Source organism: Ailuropoda melanoleuca, chromosome 6, assembly GCF_002007445.2.
Source record: "Ailuropoda melanoleuca isolate Jingjing chromosome 6, ASM200744v2, whole genome shotgun sequence".
NCBI classification, from domain to species: domain Eukaryota; kingdom Metazoa; phylum Chordata; class Mammalia; order Carnivora; family Ursidae; genus Ailuropoda; species Ailuropoda melanoleuca.
The window spans coordinates 102,336,795-102,354,821 of record NC_048223.1 but is presented as its reverse complement, the minus strand read 5'-3'; the positions used below and the strand labels follow the sequence as shown (position 1 = coordinate 102,354,821).

General features: G+C 55.3%; 3 protein-coding genes across 5 annotated transcripts; 1 reads left to right on the top strand and 2 right to left on the bottom strand.

Moving 5' to 3' along the window:
• Positions 1-552: 552 nt before the first annotated feature.
• TWNK (twinkle mtDNA helicase) lies at positions 553-5,688 on the bottom strand. Of its 2 annotated transcripts, none has more exons than XM_002913865.4 (5): positions 3,809-5,688; positions 3,381-3,621; positions 3,120-3,227; positions 2,671-2,812; positions 553-1,758 (listed from the first exon to the last, which is right to left on the bottom strand). In XM_002913865.4, the coding sequence occupies exons 1-5, from the start codon at positions 5,049-5,051 to the stop codon at positions 1,438-1,440; spliced, it is 2,055 nt and encodes a 684-aa protein (XP_002913911.1). In that variant the 5' UTR covers positions 5,052-5,688; the 3' UTR covers positions 553-1,437. The 2 variants fall into 2 exon arrangements, with proteins under 2 accessions (XP_002913911.1, XP_011234206.1); XM_011235904.3 differs by having other exon boundaries at positions 3,381-3,644; positions 3,809-4,212.
• A 50-nt stretch (positions 5,689-5,738) lies between these two features.
• Positions 5,739-6,988, top strand: MRPL43 (mitochondrial ribosomal protein L43). The gene is made up of 3 exons (XM_034663148.1): positions 5,739-5,922; positions 6,012-6,118; positions 6,248-6,988. The coding sequence occupies exons 1-3, from the start codon at positions 5,792-5,794 to the stop codon at positions 6,487-6,489; spliced, it is 480 nt and encodes a 159-aa protein (XP_034519039.1). The 5' UTR covers positions 5,739-5,791; the 3' UTR covers positions 6,490-6,988.
• SEMA4G (semaphorin 4G) lies at positions 6,988-17,892 on the bottom strand. 2 transcript variants are annotated; one of them, XM_002913864.4, is made up of 15 exons: positions 17,734-17,892; positions 17,489-17,637; positions 17,144-17,206; positions 14,134-14,232; positions 13,902-13,995; positions 13,637-13,750; positions 13,285-13,454; positions 13,041-13,210; positions 12,602-12,746; positions 12,244-12,466; positions 11,748-11,863; positions 11,455-11,618; positions 11,228-11,289; positions 8,807-9,863; positions 6,988-8,675 (listed from the first exon to the last, which is right to left on the bottom strand). In XM_002913864.4, the coding sequence occupies exons 1-14, from the start codon at positions 17,855-17,857 to the stop codon at positions 9,034-9,036; spliced, it is 2,523 nt and encodes an 840-aa protein (XP_002913910.2). In that variant the 5' UTR covers positions 17,858-17,892; the 3' UTR covers positions 6,988-8,675; positions 8,807-9,033. The 2 variants fall into 2 exon arrangements, with proteins under 2 accessions (XP_002913910.2, XP_034519037.1); XM_034663146.1 differs by having other exon boundaries at positions 6,988-8,671.
• Between the last annotated feature and the right edge of the window lie 135 nt (positions 17,893-18,027).

Sequence of the window (18,027 nt, the reverse complement as noted above, 5' to 3'; positions counted from 1 at the left end):
TCTGACAAGGTCTCTAACTTTGCTATTTCCTTCAGTATTTGTTAAAAATGAGGAATCCTATACCTTTCCTCCAGAATTAGAAACGTCTGTGTGTTTATTGGGGAGAGAGTAAGCCCTAGGTTCTGCATTTTTAAAGAATCCCAGGAGTTCTGACACATATGAACATAAGAGAAACACTGAGTGTACAAGGACGAGGGAACTGGATGGGGAGACAGATAAGAAGACACTGAGCATGAGTCCACATTGAGAGGTCGGTGAGTGGCTCCTATCATCTAGGGACAGCTGGTCAGGCAGGGCCTAGGCATGTGGCCCAGTGACCCACACCTCTGCCAGGGATCACACGGAGATCCTCAGGGAAGACAGGGATAAAGAGGCACCATCCTGTCATCCCTAAGCCAAGAAGAGGCATAAAGGGATGTGTAGGTCAAGGCCCTTTAATGCCCCTGCTTCCTTGGGAGTGCACAGCTCAAAGACTCCAAATTCAAATCAAGAGGAAAATCCAGTTATAGACTGGGGAGACACCTGGTGGACAAATAAGAAAAAACACAGAAACAAAGGCAATGGAAAATTTTTTTCAGTAAAACTAGAAAAGGCTCTACAAAAAGTCATGACTGTGTCCACTCCAGTGGTCTGAGGCAGCATAACGTGGAACCAGTGTCCACGTGGCAGGCACTCTGGGCTCACAGCTTTCTTCTCTGGCCAGCTTCCACCGTTGGGGCCCTGATATTACAGGGCCAAGCACCAAGGATCCAGTGGCAGCAAGTGCCAGCTCATGGCAGGGTCTAGAGTGGGCAGCAGAGGAGTCTGATACCCATGGTGTCACCCTGTGGCTCCAGAAACCTAGGCTGGAGTTTTGGCAAGAAGTCCTCTGTTCCCTTCCAGGTTCAGGGGGCCTGAACCCAGTGCTTTGAACTCAATTTGCTCATTCCCACCTCAGGGCTTCTGTGTCTCATTTTCCCTCTGCTTGGAATCCTCTTTCACCGATGTTCACATGGCTCAATCCTAGTTCTTTAGGCCCCATCTCCAGTGCCCTCTGCTTAGACATACCTGTCCAGACCTTAAACTATCCTTGTAAGCATTACTGCATTATTGTTTTTTCTTCATAGTATATCTCACTGTCTAAAATTATGTTTTGTGTTTGTTCATTATTTTTCTTGCCTCCCTTACCAGACTGCAGGTTCTAGGGAAGCAGGGACCTCATCTCTCTTGTCAGTGCTCTATTCCTGGGACCTAGAACAAAGCCTGGCACACAGGAGGTTCTCAAATATTTGCTAAATGGAATTCTTTCAGTATAGGATTCTGCCCTAGGTTAGGCCCCTCTGACTGAGGAGGGTCCCTAACTTAGGACCACAGGACAGAGGTAGCCTTGGCAGAAGGCTAAGAAAGTCCATGTCCCAGCTTGTCCTGTCAGGCTCATTTCAGGGTCCAGATCTGCCTTCACCTTGAGGGCTTGGAGGGGTTTGGCTGGTAGGGGTGGTGGGCCTGATCCAAGCAAGTCTCAGAGTTCTGGGGCACAGCCCCCTTTTTGCCAGAAGAAGGCTTTTTGGTCACCAGCCCATTGTCATCCTTGACCTTCTTGAGCCGAGCCTTGCTCTTTGGTGGTATGGAGAAGGTAAGGGAGCTCTTGTTGAATTCCAGTGGGAAGACACCTACTTCTCCATCAAAGCGGTTCTTGGACACCTGCAGATACCGTTTCCCTGGACCAGTTACCAGCTTCCTGTCCTGTAGAATCAGAACGTTGTCTGCTTCCTGGCTTGCCTGGGGGATGGGGGCAGAAGGAGGAAGGAACAGTGAGAAGACATATGAGAAGGAGAAAGGAAGGCTGAAGATCCAGGGAAGAATGGCAAATCTCCCTGAACTACTGATCATGATGATGGGGCACTTGCGTGCTTTCAGTTCCTTGACTACCTCACTGCCCTGGATTCTGTACATGCTGTTACCTCTGCCTGTGACACTTCTCCTCCACAGCTCACCACCCTACTCAACCCCAGCTTCTTATCATTCATTTAGGACTCGGTCTAAAGGTCACACTTCATCAGAGACCATTCTTGATCCTCATAAATAAAGAACGACTATCTTTGCACTTCTGTGTCCCTCTCTTGCCTAGCTCCATGTTTGTTCCCTTGTGGCACAGTTTGTGCTCCTCACCCTGGATTCCCTGTGCCCAGCCCAGGCCTAGCATGCAACAGGTACTCAGCATATCCCCAGAAGCTCCAGGATGGGGCTGGTCCTGCTGCCCAGAAGGCCCTCCCATTTATTCGATTATTTAACACTTACTGTCTGCCAGAACTCGACCCAACCTCTGTCGACGCCTCCCCTCCCCAATGGGCAAGGAAGTCCCCCTAGATGTCCCAGGCTGACTCAGATGTCTTGTTGCTCCCCAAATACCTGTGTTGCCTATCGTAGCTTTTATCATACTGAGTTACAATCACTGTCTATTTTCCCCACCGGATGATGTGAGATCGTGGGGGTAAGGGGGGCAAAGGACCAACTATTATCAGCCTTTATATTCCTAGCACATGTGTTCCTCATGTCATGGCCCCAGAGGCAGCTGTCTCCTGCCTCTTCCAGGTGGACAGGCAAGATGATTTAAGGCTGAATGAGGGCCATTCCTGATCACACTTGTCCCCTCTACTCTCCAAAGCTTGGGCTTCTCTAAAGGCCACTTACTTTGGCTGAACCAAAAATCGATGCTGTCTGTAGTTCCTTATCATCATCCTCCTTCCGGGGATGAATGACCAGTGTCACATGGCAGCTATTGTCTGTTGCAAACTTTCGAAAGGCCCCAACGATGTAGTCTTGAGCCGCAATCCTGCCCCAATCCCAATAAAGACATTATCAGACACAAACAGAGGGACGAGAACATACGCATACTCTTGATTCATTCACATCTCCCCACAAACCACCCCACCCCACTCTACCCAAGGACTCACACTTAGATCCCTATCCATACTTCCCACTGCCACAACCCACACCTCTATGAAGACAGAAATACACATGGGGTGGTGTGTACAAACACACGTCAGAAAACAGGAGAGTACAGTGTGTGTGCCTAGGGGGCAACTGCCTGAGAAGACATGTGTGTTCAAGTGGGTTCCAGTGAGACAAGAGGATGTCACCTGTCTGTGGACAGCTGCTCATGCCCCATCATGAACTGCAGATTGTCGATGACCACATGACAAATGTCATAGACGTATACTGCATGTTGCATTGTGTCTATTACAGTCCTGGGAAGAGGAGGAGGCAATGAATTCAAGAGTCAATTACAAGCAGGCTCTCTAAACCATCCCAGCAGAAAAGCCAGAATTCCTGAAAATTCTGTTGGGGATCTGTCCTCCTGCCCTCCCATTCTTTGAAAACCCTAAGCCTCGGAATCTCACCTGATGCTCTGTTGCCCATGGAAAGTCATGAAATAGAGAGGCAGGTCCTCAAAGCGGTCGGCCCACTCGTCGTATTTGTCCAATTGCTCTTCTAGCCTCCCCACAGCGAACTGTGTCAGCATGACCCGGGCTAGTCTCACGTTGCTGATCTCAAAGCTACCCCAGAGAGTGTTTACCCCCTGGGTACACAAATCCAGGGCATACTCACTGATGAACGTTGTCTTTCCACTGCCTGTTGGCCCTGCAGGGGGGTTGAACACAGACCTGGGTGAAGGAGGAAAGTTCTACCCTTAAAACCAAGACCTGGAGCAAGGGCTTCAAAGTTGGGAGAAACCTCCTCTTTAACATTTGCCATGGCCCAAACCCACATGCTTTTGTCACCTGATCCTTTGCCTCTTACCCCAAGTAGTGATTTCCCAAGGGCTCACCTGTGAAGACTGTCAGCTCGCCCTTCCGATGTCCCTTCAAGAGACGATTGAGGTCTGGGAAGCGGTTCCAGCGGATGCCAGCTGCCTGCTCCACATTTGACAGTTCTCCTAGCACCTCCTCCCGAAGCTGCCGGAAAGACACGATAGACTTGTGCCAGGCGGGCAGGGCAGTACGCAGAATACGAGAAAGATTTAAGCCTCGGTTCAGGGCCTCCAGAGGACGGGGCTGCTGGTCCCCAGGCCGCACCAAGGAGCATCGCTTGGGATTCAGTTTTCGGGCAAACAACTTGGCAGCTTCCCAGGACCGAAGGTCATCTCCCAGCCAAAGCACAATACGTCGAAACTGTTCGAGGTAAGGGAGCAAGGCAGGGGGTAAACAGGCCGTTCCTCGGGGTAGGGCAAGGGTGGGCAGTCCTGTGGATTGGTTCAAGGCCAGGCTGTCCAGCTCTCGACTGGTCAGTACCACTTCAACATCTCGCCGACTGATCAGTGGTAATCCAAACAGATTGTGGTAGACACCAGGCCGGGGAATGGTGGTTTCCTTATAGTGCACTTCATCTCCCCGGCCTTCAGCACTCAGTAGCTTCAGACCTCGTAATCCCAAACCTCCAGGGGAGAGCCAAGGGAAGACAAGGCTGCGAGCAGGCCGCAAATACCGCACACCGAAACGCCTGAGTGTGTCATCTGTCACTTTGGTAAGGCCAAACATCACACGAGCCAGCTGGGCCTCCTCTGGTTCAGGCAGCTCCCAGAGAGGTATGGCTCGGTCCCAGATCCTCCGGACTTCCTCAATGTCCTCAGCTTCTGGGGCCTCACCAAGCATGACCCCCTCTCTGGCCCCTTCCCCTCTCCCCTCCACACTGGCCTGGAAGTCTTCCCAGCTCCCCTCTGCTAGGCTGGTCATGCAGAGAAAGCGACCTGTGGTCTTGTCAATGAAAAGGCTGAAGGAAGCAGGAGCACCAGTCTGGTCCTTGAGCTGCCAGGCCTTCACAAAGGGGCTTGGTGCCCGCAGGCAGCTGTGGCCATCCTGGAAGGGGATCCCATGTGCCCGCAAATACTGGCGGATTTCAGTTGCAGTTACAGGCAACACTGGTACCTCCAAGGCTGGGAGAGCCTCCTTCCTGTACCGTCTGCGAGGAGGGCCTGGGACCAAGCTTCTGGGCAGGCCCCTCCGACCCATCCACTCCCCATGCAGAGGCAGCAGGATACGGAGGGGGTACCCACCTCTAAGGAGAACCCACATTCCTAGTCCAATCGAGGAAGTCACTAATTGAAATGCTTTCCGTTCCTGGTTTGGGTGCCCTCACTAGGTCAGACCCTAGGGATCCTCTGCACAGCACTCTACAGAACCCACTTTCGGTGGCTTTTTTCTTCCAACTGGTCCCTTATAAACATCTCCCTGAATCCTCTTCAGCGCCGGCGCACTGCTATTTCACATCTATGCCCATCTTTCACGCCCGTGTGCCTCTATCTGGCTCTCTGCCTCTATGGCCCTGTACAGCCACCGCCTCACCTCTACGACCCTCCACACTGCCCCTCACCAGTATGCTTTCTCTAGATCATCTCTTTACCCCTCCCGCCCGGCCGGGGGACCTCCTCGTCGTCCCCATCTCTCCCGCCGCCTGCGTCGTTCCTGGCCCCAACGCGCTAGCCCCCAGATGGAGGCCCTCTTCACCGCTCCTTCCCTCAAAGGGGACTCGCCACGACTAGAGCGCCACCGGGCGGCTCCCGCCAGTCCCCGCGCTCACCTCATCCCCGCGCCCGTGTCCTCCCTTGGCTCTACTGACAAGCTGAGCAGCTCGCGACCCTGACCGCGCGTCCCTACCCTCCTCTAGCCCCTCTCGCCCGCAACGTGGGTCACTGGCGCGCCTCTCGCCTTGACCGGGGAAGCAAAACTCCCGGGCGCGGGTGTTCCCGGAACCGGAAGCTTCTGCGTTCGTCCCGCCCCGTCAGGCTGGCCCGAGCTACCTGGGCGCTGCGGCCATGACGGCGCGCGGGACTCCGAGCCGCTTCCTGGCCAGTGTCCTCCACAACGGGCTGGGTCGCTACGTGCAGCAGCTGCAGCGTCTCAGCTTTAGCCTCAGCCGCGACGCGCCGTCGTCTCGCGGCGCCAGGTGAGCCGGGCGAAGGGCGCGGGGTGCTCTCCGGGCTGAGGTGGCCCTGGGTCAGAGGTCGCTGTGCTTACTCTTCTCGGCTTCCTCAGGGAGTTCGTGGAACGGGAGGTGGCCGACTTCGCCCGACGGAACCCAGGGGTCGTAATATACGTGAACTCGCGGCCGTGCTGTGTGCCCAGAGTAGTGGCCGAATACCGTGAGTGGGTCTGGGCGAGGCTGGAGGGCGGCATGGTGGGGCGGGGGGGATGCTGGGCCGGGCTCGCCTTCCCCTGGTCTGACCCCTGGTCCATCCGCTTCCTCTCCCCCCACCCCCTCCCTCGTCCAGTTAACGGGGCAGTGCGCGAGGAGAGCATCCACTGCAAGTCAGTCGAGGAGATTGCGACCCTGGTGCAGAAGCTGGCGGACCAGTCGGGCTTGGAAGTGATCCGCATCCGCAAGCCCTTCCACACGGACAGCCCTAGCATCCAGGGCCAGTGGCATCCCTTCACCAACAAACCGACAACGTTGGGTGGGCTGCGCCCGCGAGAGGTCCAAGATGCTGCCCTAGCCCAGACACAAGTGCCATGAAGAGTTGCCCCACCAACTCCAGTCCCAGGCTTTGGACTCCTACTCCAGGGGAGGTGGTTCTTCCTCTTTCGGTTCAGGGGATTCCAAGCCCACACAGGCAGATGGAGCCCACCAAAAGGGAAATTGACGCCAAAGCTTTTGCTTGAGATAAAGAAGAACCGTCTTTTCGTTGCTCAGGAGGAGGGGCAGTGACTTTGTCAGTCTCCCAATTCTTCCCCATTTGACATCCCTGAAACTTGACTCTTCAAGGATATTAGAGGCATTTATTTCTGAAACCCACATTGATGATAATGATCTCAAATCCTGGCCAGCAGTTTCAAGATTGGCGTCTGAAGAATCCACAGTGTCCTAGGCCTGCAGCCATTGAGCTACAGAGCTAGCATCTTATACTCTGCTGTGCAGCTGGCATTAGGATAACCACTTTATATCCGTGTGAATGTTTAGATTAGAAAACTGAGGTGAATAAATTTGCTCAAGGTTACACTTGAGGTCTTCAAAACATGTGTAGATTTTAAATATCACCTCATTTTTCATTATCCTAAAACCAGAAGCGGAACATATAACCCTTCAGTATGGTTAGTATCAAAGGCCATGTGATTAATCTAGTCCTGACCCTTGGAGAGTGATTCTCAGGCCAGATCCCTGGTAACAAGCTTGCCCTGGTCCTAACTATTCCGCAAGACAGGCCCCGCAGCAGAAAGGAAGTCATGGTGTCCCTTGGTGGGGGAGGGGAGGTACCGAAAAGCTTCTTGTGGATGAGCAAGAGAACTGATAAACAGGGAGCATCTTCTAGGCTTAGCTAAAACAAGGGGGAGGAATGGTGAGGAAGAGAGCCAGGAGGTAGAAACCTAGAAACCTTTGTATGAATTCTTGAACAGTTGTAATTTTGTTTGTCATGCCCTATCACCATGACCAGTGAGTAGTGGGAGCCTTATAAAGGCCTATATACCTGCCCAGGGCAGCCAGATGGAAGCTGAGGATCCCAGTTTTCTCTGCAAATGGTTTTATGGGGAGCAGAGCCAACCCTGCAGTGCTGCTTCGGTAGGCTCAGAAGCCTGCCCCCTGGTGATCAGGGAAAGCCAGTCTAGACCAAGTGGAACACACATAGCTGTGGGGGAGAGAGGGTATTTATTAACCAACAGGAGGGGGAGGAGCTGAGCCCAGGCTCCCCACTCTGTCACATGCCTGTTCTGCCCACCTGGGTGGTGAGTGGGGGCATTCCTAAAGAAGTAGCGCCGTTCTCACAATAAATACATTCATTGTGGGGTGGAGGTGGGAGAGGTTGGGTGAGGGGCAGTAAAAATCCGTGGAGATTCCACGTTCTCAGCTACAAAAATAACAGTCATCCTCACCCAAGGGGAATGGGGGAGCTCAGTCAGGATTTGATTGTCCCATGTGGGCCTGGAGACTTCAGAGGCCCCTGGACCCTGAAAGTGCCCCGGTGAGGTAGGACAGGGATGGGAGCCAAGCATCCAAACTCCCAGTCTCTGCCCTTTGCATAGTTCCAAGAACGGGCTTCATGTGCCAGGTGAGACATCAGATCTCCTTCCCCTGCTCTGGTCTAGGGGTAGCAAATGCTTGGTCCCCAAAAGGGAGGCTGGCTCATTGCAGTGTTGTCACCCGTCCTAGGGAAATGTCTGAGAGGACAGCTGAACGGGAGAGGGCTCTCCCTCTGAAATGTCCACGGACCAAACCCAGCAAACGCAGGTCCGAGGCAGCAAAGGGAGGCTCAGAAATGCACGTGGAAATGTAAGCACATGTGCGTGAAGGGAAATGCCTGGGGCTCTGTCACTCTTGAGAGTGACCAATGGGGTGGGGAGGCTGACTCACGAGGGCTGCACAATAAGGAAGAAGAGGAGAATGACACAGTCTTACCTCCCCAGACTGGCCTGTTCCCAAGCTCTTGCCAAAGAGGTCAGCACGTGAGGCTAGAACTAGGGGAGAGGACTAGATAGGATGGGACCCAAAGTCCAGGAGAGATGAAACACAAGAATGCACCAGGAGATGGGGGTGGGGGCCCTGCAGCCCAGCTGACTGACATTCATCCATGTGCACATGTGAACGTACGCAGGGCTCAGGTGGCTCTGGTGGCTAGCAGAAGTCTTGTCTGGTTTCAGGACTGTCCAGCACATAGGGCCATGCAGAGGATGGTGACATTGAGGTCATCTGGACCTGCAGAGCCCTGCCTGGGAGAAAGGAAGTGTTTGAGCAGACAGATGGGGGCAGGAGGATGGCATCCTCTCCTCCCAAGTGCTTGGTTAAGGGAACAGGAACTGGAACTGGGTCTACAGAAGACCAGTCCTGAGGAAGTACTCACCTCTGAGGAGCACCGGTTGGCCTGGGCTGCTCACAGATGGGTCTGTGGAGACTGAGGAGGGGGCTCTGGCTGGGCCTGATTCTGCCAGCCCTACAGGGACATCAAAAAGTTGGGGGAAGGGTCTGGAGTTGGGCGGGTGAAGGTAGAGTGGCTGTGTTGGGGAAGCAGCAGCCCAGCCCGGGGCAGACAGGCTGGCTTGGCAGAGCATTTGTCCGAGGAGGCTGGGCTCACACAGAGCTCTCATCCAGGTGCTCCACGAGCTGCGTGTGTTTCCTCTTCTCCAGGATGCGGCTGAGCTCCTCGGCGAACGAGCAGGGGCCCGCCGGCGCTCCATTGTTGCTCTGCCTCAGGAGCACGTAGCTGTTGCCGTTCATCCTGCGCAGCCGGCTGGGCAGGGCCGCCAGCCCGTTGGTCAGCTCAGCTGGCGGGGGTGGGGGCGGCGGAGGCGGCGGGGCCGGGGCACCCTCCCCAGGGATGATTTGGAGGCAGCCACCGTCCAGTCCTCCGGGCCCCTCCCCATCATCACCCTCATCTTCCTCTCCAGGACACTGGCCTGAAACAGTCTGCAGCTGCACAGCAGAGCCCCCTGCCCGGCCAGCCCGACCCAGAGAGTATTTCCTTCGACGCCCTCGTCTGCCTCCCTGAAGACAGGCCACGTAGAGGAGGGAGGACGCGAGGATGAGGCAGAGGCCACCGAGCGCGGCAATGGCTAGCACATAGAGCAGCCTCACGTCAGGTGCCAGCTGTGCTCCGGGCACTGCGGGGGCTTGTGGAGCTGGGGCGGGAGTGGCCGGCCGGACTGTGAGGCTGTAGGAGGCCAGCAGGGTGCGGAGGCCGTTTTCCTCGGCATAGCAGCCGTAGTTGCCACTGTGCTCAGGCTGGATGTCTGTCACCAGCAGCCCATCCACGCCCACGCGGTAGCCATGCTGCCCATCACTCAGGCCCACGCTCCCGTTGAGCAGCCACAAGGCCCGCGCGAGGTTGGATGGCTGGTCACAGGGCAGGAGGACATCATCCCCTCGGAGCACAGAGCGGGTTTTCAGTGGTGGCGGTGGCCCTGGAGGGGGGTGAGTGACAGGAGGGGTCAGTGCTTGTCTATCTCAGGGAGGATATTGCAGAAGGCAGGCCGGATGGTTCACTGTTAGTGTCCCCAGCACCAAGCACAGAATCTGGAAACACGGGACCACTGACCAAGCTCTCCTGCACCCATGCTCCCATGTCAGGCTCGCATTGGCCCTTCCCGGTACTTTCAATTCCTGCTCTCTGCCAGTGATTTGTCATCTCGACCTCTAGCACAGAGTTCTCTCCTGACTGTCAGAGGCCTCTAGGGCATGGCACAGGAACTAAGGCCAAAGCCTCCCTCCCAAACCACACCAGGTCTTTCCCTTGAATTGTCATCACGGTGAATGGCACCACTAGCTACTCAGCTGCTTAAGTCAGACAGAAACCTGGGAGTCTCCCTTGCCTCTCTCTCCCCTTCACCTTTGTATCTAACCCTCACGAAGACTGTGCTTCCAGAATCCTTCTCAGACCTGTTCACTTCTCTCCTTCCCCACCTGGGAAGCTGGCCCACTCTGGCTCCCATCTAATCCATTCTCCATGCAGCAGTGGGGTAACCTTTTAAAAACACCCTACTGATTATGCCGCTCCCCTGCCTCAGCGTGGTCCCTGCCCACTTCCCCAGCCCCTTCTCAAACACACCAAGCTCATCTGCCCGCTGTTCCTTCTGCTTGGGTGTCACCCCCCCCCCATGCCTCCACTGGTTCACCTGGAGGAAAGAGCACGGCACAAACTCCAGTCAGGATGCTTGGGGTGAAGTTTGAATTCTGACCCTGCTACTTAATAGCTTATTAGCTTTGGGTAGTTTACTTATTCTCCCTGTACCTCAGAGAGACTGCCCCTCGTGGGGATGGGGCTCGTGGCACCCGTCTCCCAGGAACGCTGTGAGAGTAAGTGAGATGGTGTGTGTGTTTGGTTAGCGACTGTCACGAGGAAGGACTCAGCACGTGTTAGCTGTGGCTGTTAGCTTTGGCTCTTCAGGCATCAGGTCCGTCATCTGATTTTCCTCAGGGAGTACCCATTATCCTTCAAGCCCTTGTCATAGTTGTAAAGTATTCCTTTTGTAACAAAAACCAATGAAAATAATTATTTGTGTGGTCATTTAATTGCCTATGCGCCCCCCCTCCTTGGCTATAAGCTCCAGAAGTGACGAAAGCTTCACATCTTGAGCCTGTCTCCTCATTTATGATTCTTTTAGGCCACAACTGTCTGTGAAGCACTCTGTGCCAAACTCTGCTGGGACGTCCTCGCCGCAAGCCCAAGACACAGCCGTTCAGACACACACATGCACAGGTAAATGACAGTAAAAGTGGAGAGGACAGGCTGTGCAGCAGGGCCTACACATCCGTGAAGGTCACTTACCCGTGTCCCTGTTGCCTTCGCAGCCTCGGTTGCCTCTCTCCATGTCCTGGATCAGCGCTGTCCTGGATGCAGGAATGGGGGAACTGAGCTTTAGTTTTCCCCAGTGGCAGGTCCGTGAGGCTGTCACCAACATCTCCCACTTCCCCTACATCTGGCAGGCCTTCCTCCTCCCCTCAGGCCCTGATTCCCTGCTCACGTGGGACCCTCACCCCCCTACCACCTCTCACCTGCTACCCTGGGACCTGTTGAATATGGTGCAGGCATGGGTGCTGGGGTCCCAGCCACAGTAGGGGTCCCGGGCCAGGATGCAGTCGTAGCAGGAGCGGTAGCGGGAGCAGCTAGACAGGGGTAGCTGGATGACTCCACTGGGGGCCCCCACGTAGAGGCTATGCTGGGAGCCAGAGGGGAAAGCTGGTTGGCAACCAGCTCCACCTACAGACACACACAGCCAGTGCCCAGCCACCCACTCCCTCCCCCTATTCTGGTAAGGCCATAGTGAGGGTCATGAGTCAGAGGCTACCTGCATTGGAGAGATGACCAGATTTTCCACAGACTGGGGCTCCTTGAACACTTGCGTCTCTTCGATAATGTGCATCCCAGAGCCCAGTACCACAGCCTTGTGGATCCAGCCATCCGCTGGGGAGGACAGAGGGTCAGAAGACAACAATGGGATCTGGGTTTGGGTCCCCCGCAATAGCCTAGTGAGGGCAGCTCGGGAGTCATGAGATCAGGGACAGGGTCCAGCCAGGAGCAGCGCCTCAAGGCCGGGGGCTCTGGGCTGGTCATGGCAGACATTATTAGGTTCAGAAGCATGAGTGATCAGGGTCCAATATTACTGTGTTTGGTGACAGGAGTCAGCAGTTACCCAGAGCCAGTGGTCATCGGGGGCCAGTTCACTGAAGAATCAACATCAATGGTCACTGGGGTTTTGTGATCAAAAGTCATCCAGGGGATTAGCGGTCAACAAGGATCAAGGACTCAGTGACCACAGGGCTCAGGCCAGGGGTCAGAAGTACCTGTGCCCAGAAAGAGCAGGTCGTAGGTGGGCCCGGCAGGCGTGGTGACAGGTGTCCCTGTAAGGTGTGTATAGCGCACACTGCGCTTGAGCAGCAGGGGCCGTCCGCGTGCGGGCACCACAGGCCGAGCCATCAGTGGGTGCAACTTCACGAAGTCCAGGACCAGGGATGGCAAATCCTGGGATGAGTTGTAGCCGCGGGTGCGCAATGAATCTGTGATGCACTGGGGTGGGGGACAGAGGTGGTGAACCTCAGGAATCTACTGCCTGCCCGTCCCCCACCACCCCCAAGGCTAGATCCTTCTGCCCCTCCCAGGGGTTCTGTCTACCCAGCGCCGACCCCAGGCTTCGGCACTCACTGAGCCAGGCCGGGGCTCTGGCACCCCACCCTCATAGCGGCCCCAGCGCCGGGCACCATCCTGGTATTCCATGTAGGGACCTGCGAAGACAGCCTGCACCTCGGCCAGGTCGTAGCGGCAGATGGCTGAGGCCTCTAGGGTCTTCCTAGGAAGGGACATAGGGGCGGGAGCTGAGCCACACTGCGTGGAGCCTGCCCCCCTGCCACCTGCCCAGCCTGGAGCCCGCTGTTACCCTGGCCGAGCCCAGTCTAGGCCTCGGGGCCTCTCCTAAGGGTCAGTAAGCCACTGTGGCCTCTGGCCCCAGGCTAGCTGGGTGTACCTGAAATTCTCTCTCTGCAGCCAGCCTCCCCACAAGGGATCCTATCATATCCTCACTGACCTCTGCTCCAGCCCCCGTGCTGTCCCCAGTTCCGCATCTCCCCACTGTCCCTGCACTGACCACTGTGTGGTCAGCGTGAAGGCTGCATAAAAGTGCGTGCGGGCTGAGGCATCTGCGTCCAGGCTGCAGACAGCACGGAGCATCTCATACTGCGGAATGTGGCAGATGAGACGCGCCTTTAGGAAGGAGGTCCACTTCTTCTGCAAGATCTTCTTTCCTCCCAGGTCTCCCTGGGGAGGTAGGGGCACGGGGTCAGGGTCAGGGTCAGCTTCTACACTCTTGCCCTGAACTTGGTCCTACTCACCTTGCACACACGGGCCACACGGGCCACACGGTGGCTGTTGCGGCTCTGAGCAAAGCTGTTGGGGCCCTCATCAGTGGCACGCTCCGTGAAGAAGTAGTAAACCTTGTCATCGTCACCCACTGTGCTGGCCTCACTCTCCCGCACCAGGACAGAGAACACAAACTCAGCATCTGTGGGTTGGGCAGTTCAAGGGGCCTCTGAGACAGGCTGGGGATCCCCTCCGCCCTACCCCTCACTCAGCGACACACAGGAAGAGACAGCTTCACTGGGAATCTAGGGATGGGATGGTCAACAGCCCAAGGGAGTAAAGATGTCCCCTGCCCCCCATCACCCTGGGCCACATCCTCCTGACCGTTGAGCCAGTGCATCGGGGCCTCCTCGGTCCTCAGGGAGTGCGGGTGGCGGCTGCGGCGGATGTCAGGGATGCTCCGGAATTCATACCGTGTGGCTGTGTAGAGGCCGCCATCTGCAGCAGACACAGGCCAAGCATGACAGACATGTCACAGACAACAAGGCGCATAACACACATGGGTGGCAAGTCATAGCAACGAGATCCATGTCCCACGGACAGCATGCTGGTGGATGAGGGGCTGGGGTGGGGAGGAGAGGCTGTTCACCGATGATGAGGCCTGTGAAGCCACGGGCGGGGTCGTAAGGACACTTCTCCTTCCCCTCTTCGAAGCTTGTTGGCAAGGTGAAGGCCTCAGCATCCTGAGGGAACATGGGGCCAGAAGTCAGTGGTCTCGAGGATAGGCAGGGCTTGTGGTCCAAGGTCAGACCAGCCTGGGGCCACGGACCAGGGGCCAGGAGCCTGGGACCAGCAAGCAGGGCTGGGGCAGGCATACTCACAATGGCTGCACAGAGGGGCTGGAAGGCATGAGTCCCGCAGGCATAGAAGTGGGTGGTGTTGAGCCGCTGAAGGAATCGCACGTGGTTGAAGCACTCTGTCTGTGGGGTAAGTGGGGGAGGACTGTGAGCTCCCAGCCTGCTTAGAGGCCTTTTCCATTAATCAATCCAGCTTTGTCGTCCAGCTCTTGCCCCCACCCATGGGACGTGGTTCTTTTGGAGATCCCAGTAGGCCTGCTCACAGAATACTCCCAGGAACTCACTATCCTTTGGCTTCCCAGGGGCATGACCCCTCTTCTTGCTTCTCTCTCACTGTTAGGATTCCTGAAACACTTTGCCAGCTTCTCCTGCATTTCCTCCAGTCCCCTGCATCCCCAGTTCTGGGGCCCCCAGGGCTCCCATCACCCTGAGATGCTTCTCTCAAATCTCCTTCTCAGCAGTGCCCCCCTGTCCTGGAGCTCCCACATGCCTTTTGGGGTGACACTACCAGATCTATCCCCAGGCTCTGGCCCTCTCTCCACCTGATAGCCCATGGACACATCAAACTCACCTCATCACAAACCAAGCTCATTCCCTCCTCCCTAACCAGCATCTTCCCTCCTAAACCTGTTCATCCAGTCTTTCCCACCTCACTTCATCCATCCATCCTATTACTCAGTCCAGATACCAGGAGTCAGCCTTGCTGCCTCCCACTCCCTCACCCCCTCATGTTCAGTCCTTCTCCAGGGTTCTTTGTCGTAAGTGTCTCCTGACATGGTCCACTTCTCCTCTACCTCCACCACCCTAGTCCATGTTACCGCTGTCGCCTCTTTCCTGGGCAAATGTACAGACTGCCTGACTGTTCTCCCAAGCCTCTGCCACTCTATAAAAGCTACTTATTTATTCAGTGAATGAGGGATACATGTACGCAGTGTAAAATTCAAAAGGTACAAAGGGATATGTTGTAAACAGAGCATCTCCTTTTATCCCTGTTGTCTTCAAAGTGGACTGCTGTTACCATTGTCGGCAGTCTCCTTCCAGAAATATCTACCAATCAGCAACCTCTGGCAACCCACTTTCCAAGGCATATGTTAAAAATGTAAACCAAATCATGTCACTGCTGTATTTAAAGAAACTTTGGTGGCTCACCAGAGTCCTGAAATGGGGTCCCACCACTCCTGCCCCTGCATGATAGGGCTCTGCCCCTTCCTCACTCCCTCCAGCCACACTGCTCTTCTTTGCCCATTAAATGCCCTAAGCGGAGACCCTCTTGACTTCTTTGCCTTGTTAATGATTCCTCCTCCTGCCTCTTTGTCTCATCCCATTCCCTCCCTCGGTATATGTGTCTCTCCTCTCCACTAGCCTGCTCAGGCCTCCCTCCTCTGACCCCCATGATGCTCTCAACCCCTATTGCCTTTCCTGGCTCCAGACTCACTTTATTTTAATCCATCTAGTGCTTGGGGCTGATTAATATTCCTCTAGTAGTGTTTCCCCAAGATGTTTCCTTAAAAAAAGGGGGGTGAAGGAGGAATTCTGTGGTCAAATAAGCTGGAAACCATGGCTAAAACTTGCCTTTCCAGGGGACTTTTCGGAGCCTTAAGGATGTTGCTATGCATTGTGGGACTGAGCATACAGCACTTCCCAAACTCATGTGACCATTAAACCCTTCTTTTGAAAATCAGTGTTCCTCAGAACCTGCTCTGGGGAGTGTTCTCCTAAAGCCTTGCTCCCTGAAGTGTGGCTTGGGAACCAGCAGCATCAGTTTCTTCTGGTAGCTTGTTAGAATTGCCAAATCTTCGGCCCTTTCCCAGGCTTACTGAGTTAGCATCTGCGTTTATAACATACCCAGGGGCTTCCTGTGCACACTAAAGTTTGAGTCTGTAAAGTACCGAATGGTGAGGGTGTCCATTGTCACGAATAAAACCCCTCCCCCCAGCTGGGCACTCACAGTGCTCTGTGACCTGGGCTCCACTTGCCTCACCAGCCCCACTTTCCACCCATGCTGCGTGCTGTACCAGCAGGCATCTTTGATGGAGTCTCTCAGAGATGCCTCTTTAAAGATTTATTTTAGAGAGAGAGAGCATGAGCGGGTGGAGGGGCAGAGCGGGTGGAGGGGCAGAGGGAGAGGGGAAGCCGACTCTCTGCTGAGCGGGAGCCCCAGGAACCAGAGGAGCCCAAGGTGAGCAGGGAGCCCGATGCAGGGCTTCATCCCACGACCCTGAGATCATGACCTGAGCTGAAACCAAGAGTCCGACGATCAACCAACTGAGCCACCCAGGTGCCCCTAGAGGTGCCTCTTTAAACACAGCTATCCCAACACCACCCCAGACCCACTGAATCAGAATCCTTGGGCCAGGGAACGTGTTTTGTCTTTCCTTTCCTTTCCTTTCCCCTCTCCTTTCCCTTTTCTTTTTTTTCCTTCTTTTCTTTAAAGTAAGCTCTATGCCCAATGTGGGGCTTGAACTCAAGCCTCCAAGATCAAGAGTTGCATGCTCTACTGCCTGAGTCAGCCGGGCGCCCCTGGGGATGAGCATTGTTAAGCAGCTCTCCAGATGGATCTGTTCCATAGCCAGACAGGGGACCCCTGCAGACACCCTGTTCTTTAGCCAGAAAGAGCTGGCAATTCACTACCACCCCTCCATGGTATACCGGGTACCTGAGTGATTCCTTGACCAAACCTCATTTTTTACATCAGCAAAATGGAGGATAAAACTATTTCACGGGGTTATTTTAGAATGAGGAGAGATAACAGCTAAGTCAGCAGTTACTAGAGATTGCTTATTGCTCTCGTGATTACTATTCGGAAGCCCTGAAGAGATTAAGATGCCACTACAGGCCAAGCCCGGAGGTCACCAGATGTTTGGCTTAAAAGTGCTGCACCTGGGGCCTGCCACTCCAGCTACACTCACGTGTTTGTTGTGGTTGCTGCAACTGACTGGCTGATCCATACCTCTCTATCTGTGTCCCCACCAACCCTGACGTCCCCAAATGAAGAGGAGAAGGAAAGGAGCTGGGGACAGGGCAGACCACATACCTGGTTGTTTTTCCCTTTCTGATGACATTTGCTTTGCATCTCTGGGGAGGCCTCCCAGCGGATCTGGAGACAGGGAAAGCGCATGGGCTGATGTGCTGACCCCAGTACCCTTGTCTTTCACCATTATCCGTGGGACCAGGTGACAGGACCGCAGGAAACAGGGGAAACTGGGGCACAGGCCGTTTCAGGAGTGGCACTGGATGCTAAAGGAGACCTGGCTTGGGAAGGGCAGTGCTATCTGACCAGAGGGCTACAGAAGTCTGGCAGGGCTTCCAGGAAATTGAGGTCCCAGGGAGCTGGATAAAGCTGGAGACCTTCTGGGTGCTCCAGGTTCTAGGGGCTAACCTCTTTGTGAGCCCCATCTCCTATGTCACGGGCATTGAGAGAGAACAGGGCACCTCGGGCTCCAACCAGCAATCTTGCGGAGGACTCCTCCAGTAGCAGTGTTGAGTAGTTCTGGGCTTGACCCTTGAAGTGCCGGGTCCTGGAGAGCTCTGGGGAGAGTGGGAGTAGTGAGCCCAGCCCTGGGGCTGCCTCTCTACTCCCAGACCTGGCTCCTGCTGCCTTTCAAAGTTGGGGGGGTGTCTAACCTTCATAGGGGATGGTCATCCGCGGGGTGGCATCTAGTTCTCTGGATGGTCTCCGCAGTGAGGGTCCAGGGACTGCAGTTGCTGTGAGGAAGCCCAGGAAGAGGGGCCAGAGCCTCCCCCACATTTTCCTGGGGAGTTCCAGACCAGTAAGACCCCCAAGGGGAGCCAGGGCCAGAGTCACAGGGGATGATGGGAAGAACAGTCACGGGAGTCAAGGTCCAGAGAGCTCACTTGGAAGGTCAGGGGTCATGGGGCCAGGGAGGGTCCTGGAATCGAGGGGACATGGAATCACAG

What these genes read in the sequence shown, in the direction of transcription:
- SEMA4G (XM_002913864.4), bottom strand. Translation starts at nt 17,857, where the DNA reads ATGTGGGGGAGGCTCTGGCCCCTCTTCCTGGGCTTCCTCACAGCAACT. An exon ending in AGCCCCTCTGTGCAGCCATT is followed by an intron (nt 13,996 to 14,133) that starts GTGAGTATGCCT and finishes ATGTTCCCTCAG; the next exon opens with GATGCTGAGGCCTTCACCTT. An exon ending in AACAGGTCCCAGGGTAGCAG is followed by an intron (nt 11,290 to 11,454) that starts GTGAGAGGTGGT and finishes TCCTGCATCCAG; the next exon opens with GACAGCGCTGATCCAGGACA.
- TWNK (XM_002913865.4), bottom strand. Translation starts at nt 5,051, where the DNA reads ATGTGGGTTCTCCTTAGAGGTGGGTACCCCCTCCGTATCCTGCTGCCT. An exon ending in CGAGCTGACAGTCTTCACAG is followed by an intron (nt 3,622 to 3,808) that starts GTGAGCCCTTGG and finishes ACCCCCCTGCAG; the next exon opens with GGCCAACAGGCAGTGGAAAG. An exon ending in CATGGGCAACAGAGCATCAG is followed by an intron (nt 3,228 to 3,380) that starts GTGAGATTCCGA and finishes TCCTCTTCCCAG; the next exon opens with GACTGTAATAGACACAATGC.
- MRPL43 (XM_034663148.1), top strand. Translation starts at nt 5,792, where the DNA reads ATGACGGCGCGCGGGACTCCGAGCCGCTTCCTGGCCAGTGTCCTCCAC. An exon ending in CCGTCGTCTCGCGGCGCCAG is followed by an intron (nt 5,923 to 6,011) that starts GTGAGCCGGGCG and finishes CGGCTTCCTCAG; the next exon opens with GGAGTTCGTGGAACGGGAGG. An exon ending in CAGAGTAGTGGCCGAATACC is followed by an intron (nt 6,119 to 6,247) that starts GTGAGTGGGTCT and finishes TCCCTCGTCCAG; the next exon opens with TTAACGGGGCAGTGCGCGAG.